This window comes from Leptopilina boulardi, unplaced genomic scaffold, assembly GCF_019393585.1.
Source record: "Leptopilina boulardi isolate dan_hultmark-lab unplaced genomic scaffold, ZJU_Lbou_2.1 LbouV2_372, whole genome shotgun sequence".
Lineage (NCBI taxonomy): Eukaryota > Metazoa > Arthropoda > Insecta > Hymenoptera > Figitidae > Leptopilina > Leptopilina boulardi.
Genome location: NW_026137943.1, coordinates 1,262,562 through 1,278,283, shown reverse-complemented (window position 1 = coordinate 1,278,283; position 15,722 = coordinate 1,262,562). Strand labels below are relative to the sequence as shown.

At 27.0% G+C, this 15,722-nt stretch overlaps 1 protein-coding gene across 7 annotated transcripts in view; it reads right to left on the bottom strand.

The window, feature by feature from the left end:
- Positions 1 to 15,722, bottom strand: part of LOC127287709 (mannosyl-oligosaccharide alpha-1,2-mannosidase IA) — a 187,269-nt gene that overhangs the window by 5,587 nt on the left and 165,960 nt on the right. For all 7 annotated transcript variants that reach the window (XM_051314786.1, XM_051314787.1, XM_051314789.1 and 4 more), the window contains 3 exons: positions 15,115 to 15,330; positions 3,762 to 3,941; positions 690 to 903 (listed from right to left, as the gene is read on the bottom strand). In XM_051314786.1, coding sequence (XP_051170743.1) covers positions 690 to 903; positions 3,762 to 3,941; positions 15,115 to 15,330 — 610 coding nt within the window. The remainder of the gene's footprint in view (positions 1 to 689; positions 904 to 3,761; positions 3,942 to 15,114; positions 15,331 to 15,722) is intronic.

Sequence of the window (15,722 nt, the reverse complement as noted above, 5' to 3'; positions counted from 1 at the left end):
ATTTTTTCTTATCTTTTTATTTTTTCTTTTGTTTACCGAAAAATTTATACGCCATTTACTTTTTACTATGATAGAATTTGTCTATTTTGATGAAATTAAAAAAAAAAAAATTTTTAAATATTAAAAAATAATAAAAATAAATTTTATTTGTTTTTAAAAATTGCCTTATTGATAATTAATAAATTTAATAAAATTACGCAGAATATTTTATACATGGAAAATTATTTATTTTTTTTTTTTCAAAGTTGTGGAATATAGCCGAGAGCGCTTCTTGCGTTACACCTCGCCTTTTTCCGGTCACAAAACCCTTATTACTATAATTCAACGCCATCCGTTATTGCTTTGCCAAGGCCAAAAAACTTTTCAAGCAAAATTGTATAATTTCTTTTTTTTCTCTCATTTCTCGAGTTTTTCAATTTAAAGACCACCCGGTAGTGATTTTTTTTTCCCCCCTCAAACATGTTGATTGATTTATTGTGACTTTTTAAATAATTATAGCACAAAAAAAAAATTTTCTTCTCCAGAAAATGAGAAATTAGAATAATTTAAAAATTTTAATTTCGTGTAAAATATTTTAGACATAAATCTCTGTTGACAAGAGAATAATAGAAAAAAAAATTTGAAAAAATATATCTGTTAATGAGATTTTTGTTGGAAAAAAAAAAATTTATATTTTTGTTGATACTTACGTTGACCCCATTTTCCAGTTTTAGGATGAATATAGTTGGGATAGAGACCTTTGGGCTTTTCCATATTTTTTAAAACGGTTCTCACTTTTTGCACCTTATCTCTGAATGTTGAATTTCCAGTGATATCACTGAGATAGGAAAATTCAAGATGCATTGTTCCGATTTCGGATAAAATACTACAACCACTGCTGGCCCATGCATAGTTTTTGCTGGCCTGCAAAATAAAAATATAATTGTTAATTTTGAAAATTATATTTTAAAAAATAGCGATTTCAATGAAAAATCTTTTTTTTATTCCTTTTTTCACTCTTATTATAGAAAATTTTTTAAATTTTTATTAAAATTTGTCTAAAAAAAAAAAATTCACTAAAGATGACAAAAAAATTTCTATTTTCTGACTTTAGATAAGACAAAGTAATCTTAAAATAAGAATAAAAAGACTGAGGTATATGTAGTCCTTTAATTAAGGCACTTCTCTCTCTCTCTCTCTCTCTCTCTCTCTCTCTCCCCCCCCTCTCTCTCTCTCTCTCAAAACGACAATTCGTAATATACGATTATAATAAAGCTTTTCGTTGGGCTTTAAAAGCTCACTACAACATTAAGAGCACTAAAGTAAGGTACACAGGTGCAAATACGTGGTATGTTTTCAAAATTATGCTCCATTGCTCTTTCCTTTACTTTACGAGGAAATTTCTATCTAACAAAAGCTGCTTTATATATATTATATATGCTGCATTTTACCCGACATTTCTTGTTTTTTTATTTATTTACAAATCTATAAAAAAAAAGAACTCAAGATTTAAAAGTACTTCTATTATAACATTTTGCGCTTAATATTCCATTATAAAAATATTAAAAGAGGTAAAATATTTTCAAATAATTGTAATTAACGTAAATATTTTAATTTAGTATGGAATAAAAAAAAACATTGTGCTTTTAACAAATTTTCTGCTCTGTCTATTGTTTTTTTTGCATTTGTAAAATTTTTTGCATTATGATTTAAATAATAGTGGCAACTATTTTTTATTAAAAGCTTACTGAGAAGTAGTACAAGTCAGTTATAGTCAGACAGATACATTTTTGAAATTTAGAATCACAAGCGAGTTCGATTTTTTTTAAATTTAACATAAGTAGTAAAAGTTGGATTTAGTCAGACAAACTTGTGAAATTCTTTTAATCTTGTTATTTTATAAATTTTTATTCGCTTAAGTCCGAAACCAATTCCAGGAAATTTGCAAATTTGCCACCCACATTTTTTTTATTTAACGAACATTTTTCTAAAAAAAAATAATGAATTTTAATATTAATCTTGTTATTTTATTTATTTTTGTTCATTTAAGTTCGAAACCAGTTCCAGAAAATTTGCAAAACTGACACCCATAATTTTTTTTAAAGAAAGTTTTTAAAAAAAAATAATAATCAATTTTAATAATAATCTTGTTAATTGATTTATTTTTATTCACTTAAGTCCGAAACCAATTCCAGGAAATTTGCAAATTTGCCACCCACATTTTTTTTATTTAACGAACATTTTTCTAAAAAAAAGTAATGAATTTTAATATTAATCTTGTTATTTTATTTATTTTTGTTCATTTAAGTCCGAAACCAGTTCCAGAAAATTTGCAAAACTGCCACCCATAATTTTTTTTAAAGAAAGTTTTTTAAAAAAAAGTAATAATCAATTTTAATAATAATCTTGTTATTTGATTTATTTTTATTCACTTAAGTCCGAAACCAATTCCAGGAAATTTGCAAATTTGCCACCCACATTTTTTTTATTTAACGAACATTTTTCTAAAAAAAAGTAATGAATTTTAATATTAATCTTGTTATTTTATTTATTTTTGTTCACTTAAGTCCGAAACCAATTTCAGAAAATTTGCAAAACTGCTACAAATAATTTTGTTTATTTAACCAAAATTTTTCTAAAAATAGATAATCTATTTTAATATTAATCTTGTTATTTTATTTAATTTCTGTTAGCAGTAGTACAAGTCACTTATAGTCAGACAACATTTTCATAATATAATTTTTCAAAATACATAAATTAAAAATTAATATATTAAATCTCACTCCCTTTATTAAATCCCCTAAATTGAAATTTTGTAAAATAATAATAATAAAAAAGAAACAAAAAATTTTTTAATGCAAATTTTTTATGTGCACATTCATTTCTTTGAAGCCTTATTATTTCCTCAATTAAGAATTTGCATATTAATCATGACGAGTAATTTCTCTTTGAAAACGTGACTAAACGAAATGGCTTTAATTTTCGTCGAACGACCCTGGGAGTTGTACAAGCGTTTCCCTGTCGTCAAAAAAAAAAAAAAAAAAAATTTTTTGTCCTCTTTCTATATATATGTAGTGTATTCCACGCAGAAAGAGAACACAGAAATTGAGTAAAAGAGGTTTTCGTACACGAAATCGTTGTGTTCGTTAAAACTAGTGGCCAAAGCGGAAGAGACGAAAAGTAAAAAAAAAAATAGAATAGAGCAAATAACTAAAAATACTACCACCACGAGTGGTGGTTAGTCCTGCGGTTGATTAAAATCTAGAAAAGACAATTTTAGAATTCTACCTTCAAATGTATTTTTTCAACTTTTGTAATTTTGTCAATCTCTCTACTAGAAAAATTACCAATTTTCTCAAAAAATTTATGCTTTTACTCAAGGTAAATTTTTCTAAAAAAAAGTTATTTGAGACACTTTCTGTAATGACGAAAAATGATCTCATTATATTAGCCTTTTTTTTTGTTATAAAGAAAAAGTTGTGTCGAACGATAAGGAAATGGAGTGTATAAAATTTCAAAAGAAGCAGAACCAATTCTTATGCAAAACAGTTACAAAATGAAGCTTTTTCTTTCAAAAGAAGAGACAAAAGAGATTTGTGCGAAATGAGAAAATGTGACAAGAGTAAGTTTATCACTTTTTTTCGTAAATATATATATATATATAAAGAAATGGTTTATGGTTCTTGTTTCACGAGTGGATAAGATTTTCTCACTTTCATCATCATCATCATTTTTTTTTTTTTTTTTTTTTTGAAAAAGCTGCGTAAAACTTTTAAACTTACCCCTGTACGAAGGTTTATGAGAGAATAAGGAATTCCTGTTTCCGTGTTGAAAGCAGGTAACATTCGAATTCCAAGCTCAAGTGATTTATTTCGAAACATTGGATCTCCTGTAAGTGCATAGCACGTCAAGAGACTTCCCATGAAACGAATATTTGTCTCAAACAGCGAAACCTCCGAATCCTGGAATAAAAAAATCATAAAATTCATAATTGTAATATAATTTACACCATTAATTTTTTTTTAGGTCCCGAAAAAGAATTTTATGTCAAGAAAAAAAAACATTTTTTTAAAAAATTTGTTCGTTGATATAGACATTATTTTTTAATTTTCTTTTGATTTAAGGTATTTAAAGGAGTATATTTAGATTCTCTTCTTTTTTTTTTCTCAGCACAAAAAATTTATCGGTGATATAGTAAGAAAAGGATAAAATTTAATGTTACAACGACGATAAACTATGAACTGGTCCTTCGAAAATATGAGACTCCCCGTGGAGTAACACGGATTCCACTGTGTGAGAAACACAGGGGTGTCCCCACTGACAAATATGAGGAAATAAAGGTATATAAAAGTGTCCTGAAATTCCCATTCAAAACATTTTTTTTAAATTGATACAATAAAGAAAAGAAATTTTAAATTAAAAATTTTTATTTCAAAATATAGAAATTAGAACAAATTTCTTTATTATTTAATAAAAATATTAAATTTCCCTTTTTTTTATAGTAACAGTTTCAAATACAATTTAAAAAAAAAAATTTCATTTCAATAGTAAATAATTAAAATTTTCAATTAAAAAATGTAAATTCCCTCATATTCACTAGAATTGCTATTGCAAAAATAGAATTTTCATTATCCGTTAATTTACAAATGAGATTAAAGTGAGAGAGAAAAAAAAATGGTTTTAATATTAGACCTTAGGTACCTCTAATCCTTTCACTTGAGGTCAATTAAAAAAAAAAAAAAAAAAAAAAATTCCTACGAGGTGACACAGTAAAGTTGCTGTTAACGCTATATAATGGCTTTGCACTTTGCGTAAAAGTATATAAGCTCATAGTAATTACAACCGTGCAAACATTCGGTGCTTCTTTTTTTCATCGCTCTTTTCTTTTTTTGCTCTTGCTGTCCTTGTCTTTACGTTATTTCCTCTTTTGCATTCCGCCGATGTTTATCTCTACCTCTTTAGGCACGTTCACTTGCTTTATTTTCCAGCCCCTCCACTAAGAATGTGAGAATCACGCTTTTATGTCCTCTCACTTGACTTTTTACTTAATTACATTCGTTCTTGTAATTTCAGGAGAAAAAAAAGTATTTCTCTTTTTTTTTTAGTAAATTGTAAAATTATTAAAGTTCACTGTGTGACGTGACATTTTTACAAATCACACGGATTTTAAATTAAGTAGAAAAAATATTTTAAAAAAAGTAAAGCGATAAAGAAAGATTTATTTAGAGTGAGTTTTTATTTTTTTTATCGTTTAATTATTCAAATTCAAACAGTTTTCGCGCCGTAGCGCTACCGTCGATTTTGTTCGCCCGCGCGCAATAAAGGTCAGGTTAGGCAAGTTTCCCTCGTTATCACCGGTGTCTTTACTTTCTTTGCGACTGGCGAAAAGTTGTTTTAAACTCGATTTATATTGAAATAAAATTATATATAGTGAAGAATATTCTTAATTACATTATTTGGATTATTTATAATCTTATTTAAATTTAACTTTTACGATGTCGTGGAGTATCGAGACTGTGAATTATATAGAAAACGATGATAGCGTCAGTGATAAAATTAATAGTAAAATTTAATTAATAATTTACAATCAAAAATTTATTTTTATTATTCATAGTTCATATGCCTTTCGTCTTTTAAACGTTATTATTATTATTATTATTATTATTATTATTATTATTATTACTATCGACAAATATTAATAAAATATGATATTAATATAATATTATATTAATATTTGTCGATAGTAATAATAATAATAATAAAAATTTATTTTCTTTATTTTTGCGTTATTGAGAAAAATATCATGGTTAATGAAAACAAATTATTATTTTTGAGAACTATTGCTGATGTTAGATATTTTTTTTGGCAAAATTGAAATTTTTGAGGTTATAATGAAAAAATTGTCCCTCTATTTTCTCTTCTGCAAATATATATATTTTTTTAAATATATATTTAAAATTCGTTTTCAATTTTTGTTACAAAAAAAGGTGGTAATTTTTTTCTTTCCTCCATAGTTATTAAAAAAATACATTTCACATTTTTATTAACATTTCCTTCTTTTCTGTAAATATCCATTGAAAAATTGCCACAAGAAAAATGCTTAATTAAAATACCTTAATGCAAGAAAAATTTAATTGCAATCTCTCAGTCACAGTTCCGCCTCTCAATTTATTTATCCGGAAGAACTTAATTAACTCCGGTTATCAAAATCGTTACATCATTTCTAGTTCTGTTCTATATGTAAAAAAAAATTTAATATTTGTTACCTTTTTAAAAAAAATCGGTAATTCAAAATTATTTAAAAAAATTTTTAATTCATTTTAATTTATAAATTAAATTTAAAAAAATAATACAAAAAAAATACTAATAGTAATGAAATTTCTATTAAAAAGAAATCGAAATTTTTTAAATTTAATTAACGCAAAGAAATTAATAGAAATTGAATATTTATGAAAAGAGAAAATCTTTTCTTAATAGAAGGCTAATTGAGTTGGTCAGGCATATCAGTCAGGGTAATCGGTGTAATGGAGCAGTGCTGAGTAGCATATAGTGTTAATATCACGCTTATACATGGTACTAATGACAGAGTATTGTTCAGCTAATTGACGTTTACGATGGATACAGCGATAGGAACACCATGAGAAATTCCCAGAGGCATCTCTCTGCACAACCATGGCTGTTGTTGAAAGGGTTGTCTTGGGAGTTAAAACAAGTTGCGGAAGATTGTTACCTGAACAAAAGCTCATCTCCACATTCTACATTCATATATATCTATATATGTACGCTGATAAAAGCATCTTAAGCAAACGACTTCCGTCATCTGACGACAACGAGCAGACAAATTGACATGTTCACTAACAATGTTCACCCTCATCATCGATTCCTTGCTTTCTAGTCTTAATTATATTTTTAATAATAATCCCATTTTTTTCTTTCAAATATGCCTCAAAGTTTTATCTAAAATAAGTAACAATATATTTAAAACAATTTGTGACATTAGACACTTAGTTTTCATTATCGTAATAAAATTAAATTATCGAAATATGAATTCAAATTTGACGCTTTTTAGCAGACGATAAAACGCTTGCGCGTGTAAGATTCAGATTAAGTTGGGAGAGAGACACTAAACTTAAAGGTTGGTCCCCAGTTTTATTAAAACGTTATAAAAAATGTTCTAACAAAAAATAATAAACCTTTGTTATAAATTTTGATTTTCTAAATAGTGGTTATAATTAATGCATGCTATTCTCATGAAAACTTCTTCCACCTCGACATATCCGGTTGTGTTTCACATCCGGTATAACGGTAGTGAAGATAATTTCAACCGAATTCTACATCTCTTCCGCTTCTTGGTTTCGTTGTTTTTTTTTGTCTTGTCTTCCTTTAAAAATTATTTAAACAATTTTCATTATTAAATCATTTTCACCTCACTGTGACGTATTTATAAAAAATAAATATAATTTAAAAGTACTCTTTTTTGTAATTAGTTTTACCGACAATGGTTTGAAAAAACAGGTGTATGTCTGTGTTAAATATCGGACAGTTGCTGAAGCGATTATTTATCAGAAGTTACATAAAGGCCATAAACCGTTTGGCGCTTTACGAGTTTATTTTCTGACAACATCAGGGTGCCAGGACAAAGTTGGAACCCACGAGTAAAAGAATTAACCTAAATGGAGTTAGTCATATTTTAGAAGGGTCAATCTCTATTTTATGCGGTCGTTAATTTCTGTCAAGTTCCAACACCTGCTAGACACATTGATGTTTAAGGGATCATAAATATACTTTTTTTTTTATTTTTATTCTCATACTTTTTCTACTTCCGTTATGTGACGAATAATCCATACAAGTTTAACCCGCTATTTTCTATATTGAAAATTACATTATGATTTTCATCTTTTAATAAACGTTTCGAAAATTTTTATTATAATTTAATTAAAAATTATAAAAGAAATTTAATTGCATTTCTATTTTTAAAAAAATGGGTCAACACAACAAAAATTGAAGAAATCCAAATAGATTTTGGTGAGAAGAAGATGGATCTAAACGATGGGATAGCTATTAGAAATATAGCAGATTCGTAAATAGAAGTGCTTGAAAATAGTTTCTATCGTTGGGTTTAAAGGTGAACCATACTAGTACAGATTACAAGGAACAGAATTCAAGAGGGTGAAATTACATCAAAAGGTAATAACAAGGGTGCAATAATGGCGTGCTGTAAACGAAGAGAAATGTGGAATGAGAGAGCAACTATTCGAAGACCCTTAGAGAAGATAGGAATGAGTTGCAATAACTGAGAATTCGTATCATTTCCCTTTTTTCCCCTTCACGCCTTTTCCTATCTTTGAAATTATCACTTTTTCTTTTACGAATTATATATCTATTGAGAGATGAACGAAAACCATCTAGTCTTATTGATGAATGTTTTTCATCATCAATTAATTTTTTAAAAAATTTTCCCAAATTTCAAAAAGGCACCTTCTTTCTTCATTGATTAAGAATATTTGGCATGAAGGATAAAAGTGCGTTTGGCATGGTATAAAGTGTATAATATTCACATTGTACACTGAAGTGATATTTGACGTATCAAATCGAAACCCAAAAATAGACGACCTAATTCCTAAAATTGTACAACTCGTATTCTCTCAATTTGTGGCTTGATATTTATACGCCTTAAGATGGAAGTACAAAAATTTAAAATTCCGTTTCCTCGCGAATTCTATTTTTAATATTTGACAAGAAAAAACAAGATTAATATTAAAATTGATTATCGTTTTTTAGAAAACTTTTCGGTAAATAAAAAAAATTATGGGTGGCAGTTCTGCAAATTTTCTGGAATTGGTTTCGGACTTAAGTGAATAAAAATTAATAAAATAACAAGATTAATATTAAAATTGAGTATCTATGTTTAGAAAAATTTTCGTAAAATAAAAAAAATTATGTATGTCAGTTTTGCAAATTTTCTGTAATTGGTTTCGGACTTAAACGAACAAAAATAAATAAAATAACAAGATTAATATTAAATTCGATTATTTTTTCAGAAAAATGTTCATTAAATAAAATAAATTATGTGTGGCAGTTTAGCAAATTTTCTGAAATTGGTTTCGGACTTAAGTGAATAAAAATAAATAAATTAACAAGATTAATATTAAAATTGATTATTACTTTTTTAAAAAACCTTCGTTAAAAAAATTATGGGTGGCAGTTTTGTAAATTTTCTGGAATTGGTTTCGGACTTAAGTGAATAAAAATTAATAAAATAACAAGGTTAATATTAAAATTGAGTATCTATGTTTAGAAAAATTTTCGTAAAATAAAAAAAATTATGTATGGCAGTTTTGCAAATTTTCTGCAATTGGTTTCGGACTTAAATGAACAAAAATGAATAAAATAACAAGATTAATATTAAATTTGATTATTTTTTCAGAAAAATGTTCATTAAATAAAATAAATTGTGTGGCAGTTTTTCAATTTTACTGAAATTGGTTTCGGACTTAAGTAAATAAAAATTAATAAAATAACGAGGTTAATATTAAAATTGATTGTGTTATTAGAAAAATTTTTGTTAAATAAAAAAAATTATGTGTGGCAGTTTAGCAAATTTTCTGAAATTGGTTTCGGACTTGAGTGAATAAAAATAAATAAATTAACAAGATTAATATTAAAATTGATTATTACTTTTTTAAAAAACCTTCGTTAAAAAAATTATGGGTGGCAGTTTTGCAAATTTTCTGGAATTGGTTTCGGACTTAAGTGAATAAAAATTAATAAAATAACAAGGTTAATATTAAAATTGAGTATCTATGTTTAGAAAAATTTTCGTAAAATAAAAAAAATTATGTATGGCAGTTTTGCAAATTTTCTGCAATTGGTTTCGGACTTAAATGAACAAAAATGAATAAAATAACAAGATTAATATTAAATTTGATTATGTTTTCAGAAAAATGTTCATTAAATAAAATAAATTGTGTGGCAGTTTTTCAATTTTACTGAAATTGGTTTCGGACTTAAGTAAATAAAAATTAATAAAATAACGAGATTAATATTAAAATTGATTGTGTTATTAGAAAAAATTTTGTTAAATAAAAAAAATTATGTGTGGCAGTTTTGCAAATTTTCTGCAATTGGTTTCGGACTTAAGTGAATAAAAATAAATAAATTAACAAGATTAATATTAAAATTGATTATCTTTTTTTAGAAAAATTTTCGTTAAATAAAAAAAATTATGTATGGCAGTTTTGCAAATTTCTTGCTATTGAAATTTTAACTAATTATTGAAACTGAAACTAAATTTTATGGGAAAGAGTATGATAATTTCACTGATAAAAGTAACGTAAATTGGAATTTCTTTTTTTTTGTTTAAAAGAAGAAAAGTCATAATAAAAAAGTTAAAGAAGGTACGTACTGTAGGATCCGAGAAATGCTATCCTAACTAAGTTATTACAGTTTACTTTAAGTTTAATGCTACTCATGAGATACGGTCACAGGTACTTGGAAAATGAGCTAAGAAATTTGAAACTATAAAATACGATAAAGAATTTATATTCACTATTCATTAAAGTTATTTCAGTTTCTAATTTTAATTTTAGCCAATATTGATATTCAAAAATAATTCAATTCTAATTTTATAAAATATAAAATTTTCAATATACAAATGAATTATTATGCAAATTATATATATGTATATATAATTAAGTTATTCAACTCAATTGTGTAATTAAACAAAAAGAAGAAAATAATAATTAACAGCCTCTGTGATAGAGGTATTTTTATTTCTCCTTTATCGATGTCGTTAACTGAAATTGTTATAGACATCAGAAAATCTTCTCAGAAAGAAACTTGTCTGAAAAAAAATTTGCCATCACCGTTATATATATTGCCTTTTTAAGATTAAAGATGAAAAACAAGTGACCGGAAAGGAAATCTAATCAATTTTATAGCCAACAACATCCAAGTCAATTTTAAACATTTTGTTATTCCACTTCTAGAAAGGAATTTTTAAAATTCTCTATATATGGTGATGATGAATATTTTATCATTTAATACATTAATAAATTTTTCCTTTAAAACATTTTTTTTTTTAACAGAATTACAAAATATTATGTATACATTAAAAAATTTTTTCGATAAAGTAGAGTTCTAGTGTATTTAAATAAAGTAATTCAAGATTATAAAAAAGAAATGCTTTAATCTGATATTACGACGACGTCAGGTTCCCACAGATTTTAATCTGATAAAATCAACATTCAACGGCGTTGAATAGACACCTGTGAAACTATATGTATACGATAATGTTTCCAGTTTCAGGCATGCGAATGCTAGAAATAGAGACATTACCTTTTGTGTGCTTCAGATAAGCGCAGAGACAACACAATGCTGAAGTGGCTACTTGGATAAAAATCTCATAACATCCTAAAACCATGTAACAAATCAAGAAAAATTTCAAAAATTTTTCATCTAATTTAAAAATAATACAAGAATATTGTCGAAATAATAAATTTTTTATTGCAAACAACAATAGAAAGAATTGAAAATTGAAATTTTCATTGCACCACCTGCTCCTCAAGAATTGTGTCAATAAAGTTGAAATTCAGAACTTTGTGGATAATGTAATACGATATTATTATTTATACATCTAATTCGATTATTTGCCTACTCAATTTAATATTAAGCAAATCGATAAACAAATTAATCATCGAAATCAAATTCTATTGAAATTCATCGTCTATATGTATATATTGAGTATAATCCAATATAATAGGTAGATCAATATCACACAACCAACTGTTTCATGGTCACTACAAAGTTTCATGATTATATTAGGGTGATGAGCTTATTATCAGTAAATACTTGGAGAACATTTCCGCAAAAGCAATTCTCCCCCCCATATATATATAATCTGTCTCAATATCACAAATTCCCACTCAAATTTCCTGAATGATTATTTTACCAGTGAACAATAACTTGGCATATTTTGAAAAAAAATATATATATATGCCCCAAACAAAAAAAGATTTGAAATATATTTTATGAAACAAAAGATTTATGAATAATAGAAATATGTACAAAACTATCACTAAACATAACCTAATATTTTTTTACAGCTAAAAACCTGAATTCATTTTTGTGGCAGTTCAAAATGAGCCAATCACAAAAAAAATGAGTTTCGGTAGAATTTAAAAATTGATGTAATTTCGTTTCACTGAAAAATATAAAAGAAAGGAGGAAAAATGATTCAAAAAAAGAAAATAGAAAAACATACATTTGAAGGGATTCATTTATAGATTAGTATAGTGATAGTAAGTTTTGGGTTCAGAGGTTGCGGATGTGAAATTGCGTCGTTGTGTGTGAGTTTGGAGTGGTGTATATATGCTGCTTCTGTATGGAGATCAGGATCGTGATATATGCGACTCTTCGGACTGAGCTATCGCGGTGTAGATTGTTAGGCGAGGCTCTGCATGGCATAACTGATTGCTTCGTACATCTCGGAACTCCCTTTTCCTTTCGTCTTTCCCCACCGATCCTCTGAAAAGCCAGCCCCATCCCTAACTTTGCATCCCAACCTTAACTTTTGACTTCAACCTGTTCCGATCGCTCCAATAAATCGCGCTTCAAGTAGGCGTATCAAAATCGATCCAACGCAATAATCGGAACTGATTTACAATATTTAAATCACAACCAAAAAGTTCAGTGACAAAAGAAAAGTTAATTTTTCTCCTAATGAACAAGAATATTTAATTAGTGTTACTAAATAATTTGCTTAATTCAAAAATGAGGTTAAATGGCGTCGCGTCGCGTCTTCTAACCTAACTTGAAACTCTTGCGCGCAGGCGCTTTATCGTCTGCTAAAAAGCGCGAAATTTGAATTCATATTTCTCTCTCATAATCAAATTCTTGTAAAAAATAAAAATTATGATCATTATAATTATAAAATATAATTATTTGGTAATTAATATAATTAATCTATTTTTAAAAATGAAAATTTCTGTAAAATTTGATTAATATGCAAAATTATCGAAGAGACTTAATTAATGTAGCTGAAGGGTTTTGGTCTCTCTCTCTCGCTCACTCTCTCATTGTTATTCTCTCAATATTTCTCGAATGAATAATATAAGACCGCAAGAGAAAGCAGGTCGCAAGTGAGACACAAGAGGGCGGCCACTATTACCACCGTACAAGGCTAATACGCGAAGTTATCCACTTAGAAATCCGCCTTAATGCCATAGGTACTGAAGTGTTACCAAGTTGGGATAAACCAACCAAGTTTCATCTCAGTGCTCTCCAAACTGCACTACTGCTATATACTAACCGAGGACACAGAAAGAGGACCACCATTATTACTCACACATTCCAAGAAATATTACAATTTTCACTATGCGAACCTTTCCATAAACACAATTTACATACAAATCCTATATCCCATGTGAATAATTAAATTATTAACTTAATTAAAGAATTAATTCCCTATTTTCCATTCTCATGGAATAAATTCCATTTATATCACTTTAAATGATAAATTGGTCAGTAATTGACAAATCTAATTTGGTGAATTTTAATATTTAATAATTTTTTCCATCTTATGTATTAGGTTTTTTTTCTTTATGGAGAAAAATTAGGTGGCGTGACGCCAGTAAATATTAATTATTATTTAAAAATATTGAATGAAGAACTAGTGCAGCTTCTCCGAAAAACCTGGTGGACTAAAAAAGTACGTCTCAAAAGCAACAAGAGTAATGAATAAATAGGAAAATGAAAATATAAAAATTACCAACATAGAAATCTACATTACCGACTGATGGTAAAGAGAAAGAATTTTTTAATTTTGAAATTTGTTCTACCATCAGTCCGTAATGTAGATTTCTATATCAGTAATTTTTTATATTTTCATTTTTCCTGTTTTATCATCAGTCGATAATGTAGATTTCTATGTCGATAATTTTTTATATCATCATTTTTCCCCAAAATGAGAAACTAAATGATAATAATAATAATAAATTCATTATAATAGTGTTAGCTATATCAGCTAACTTTTTTTTCTCCGTGTGTATAGCTTCTTTAAAAGAGGTAAAAGAAAACTGTTTTCTTTTTAAAGGAGAAGAAAACGTATATATAAACGAAACTACATTAAATCGTGAGAATATTTTTCTTGCAGTTAATATAAAAAGCGAGTTTTTTTTTTTTTTAATGGAAAACGAAACATCAACTTTTATATATACTGTATGGGCAGTTAAAATATCACTTGAAGGAAATAACAATTTTGTTATGTATGTTTATGATGTTTTGTTGGAAAATATTGAGAGATGAAAAGAAATCTTGATGCTCAAAGGGAAAAGACACGCCCAAAGATAAATTTAGTGGTGACGTGAGTGTTTTCTTAACACGAGGGAAAATAATTTTCTCGTAAATGTACCAAAGAAGCTTTTGAAAAGCTTTCAAAGCACATTGACCATGTCTTCTTAATTCAATTTTGAAAGTATATAAAAAAACTGTTTTTTTTTTTTTGGAAAATAATCTAATATTGTTGTATTCATGTTTTGTTGAATACTGCGCGCAATGAAAAACAAAAAAAAGTTTTCTACTTTTGTAATAAATTCTAAAATTTCTTTCTTCAAGGTGGAAAACGTTGTTAAAAATGAAAGACTACATTTTGACAAGTATCTCACGATTTAGTACTTTCATCCTCTTGTGGATCTCTTTTATCTTTCAGAAATGGTTTTATTTCAAGCATATATATATATATAATAGGAGGGGGGGGGGAATGAAAGGATAGATGAAAAATATTTTAGTTCGCCAGCAGGCGAAGCGAGAAGGTGCCTTTGATATTTAGAAATCTAAAGGATAACTTACAATGACGACGAAAGGGGGATTCGAGAGAATGAATTTTTGTAAGGATTCTATATTAAGTCGTGTAACATTGAATACGCAATTGAGAAGAAACCAAACTAAAAATACTTCTTTATACCTTTATACTATAGCAATCAAATATGCAAAAAAATATATAAATTAACAATAAACAAAAAAAAATTCCAGTAACTCTCAAATTATATCACAATATTTTTCAAAAAACGGTTTTTTTCGTTTTATAATTTTTCAATACAATTTCACAAAGTATATTAATAAAAATAAAATACTCACAACATCGAAATTCAAATGATCACGAATCCAATTATGTCCTTCTTTATACTCTTCATGAAGTCCCATAATGTAAAGTGTATCCAAACCATCGACAATTGTTGCACCCATTGATGCTTTTGAAAAAATGCTTGGACTATGTCCCTTCTTGGTGACTGGACTGAGTTCATTTTTGCCCCAGGCATACCTTTTGTAGTTATCCCAACCATATTTCATCATCTGTGGACAATAAAAAAAAAACACATGTAGAAAATAAGCAAAACATTAGTAGATCGAACATTTTGCTACAAATAAACGTGTTTGACACCTGCAGAGCTTACAAGCGGTCCAAACATAAATCTCCACGCGCATTCGATTCAAAACACAAATGTATATATATATTTTAGATAGACAATGTAAAAAAAACACCCACCCAGTGCAGTAAGTAAATTATGCTAACTGGATGTGTACAAACTCTTCTGATAAAAAAAAAATGCGTCATAACTCTTTTCGAGTCGAAACATTATTATTTTTTATAATAAATAAATTGTTAATTTTTTTTTTCAAAATCGAAACAATAAAAATTATTCGATGATATAATATAATTAATAAATAATTTCAAGTGGATAACA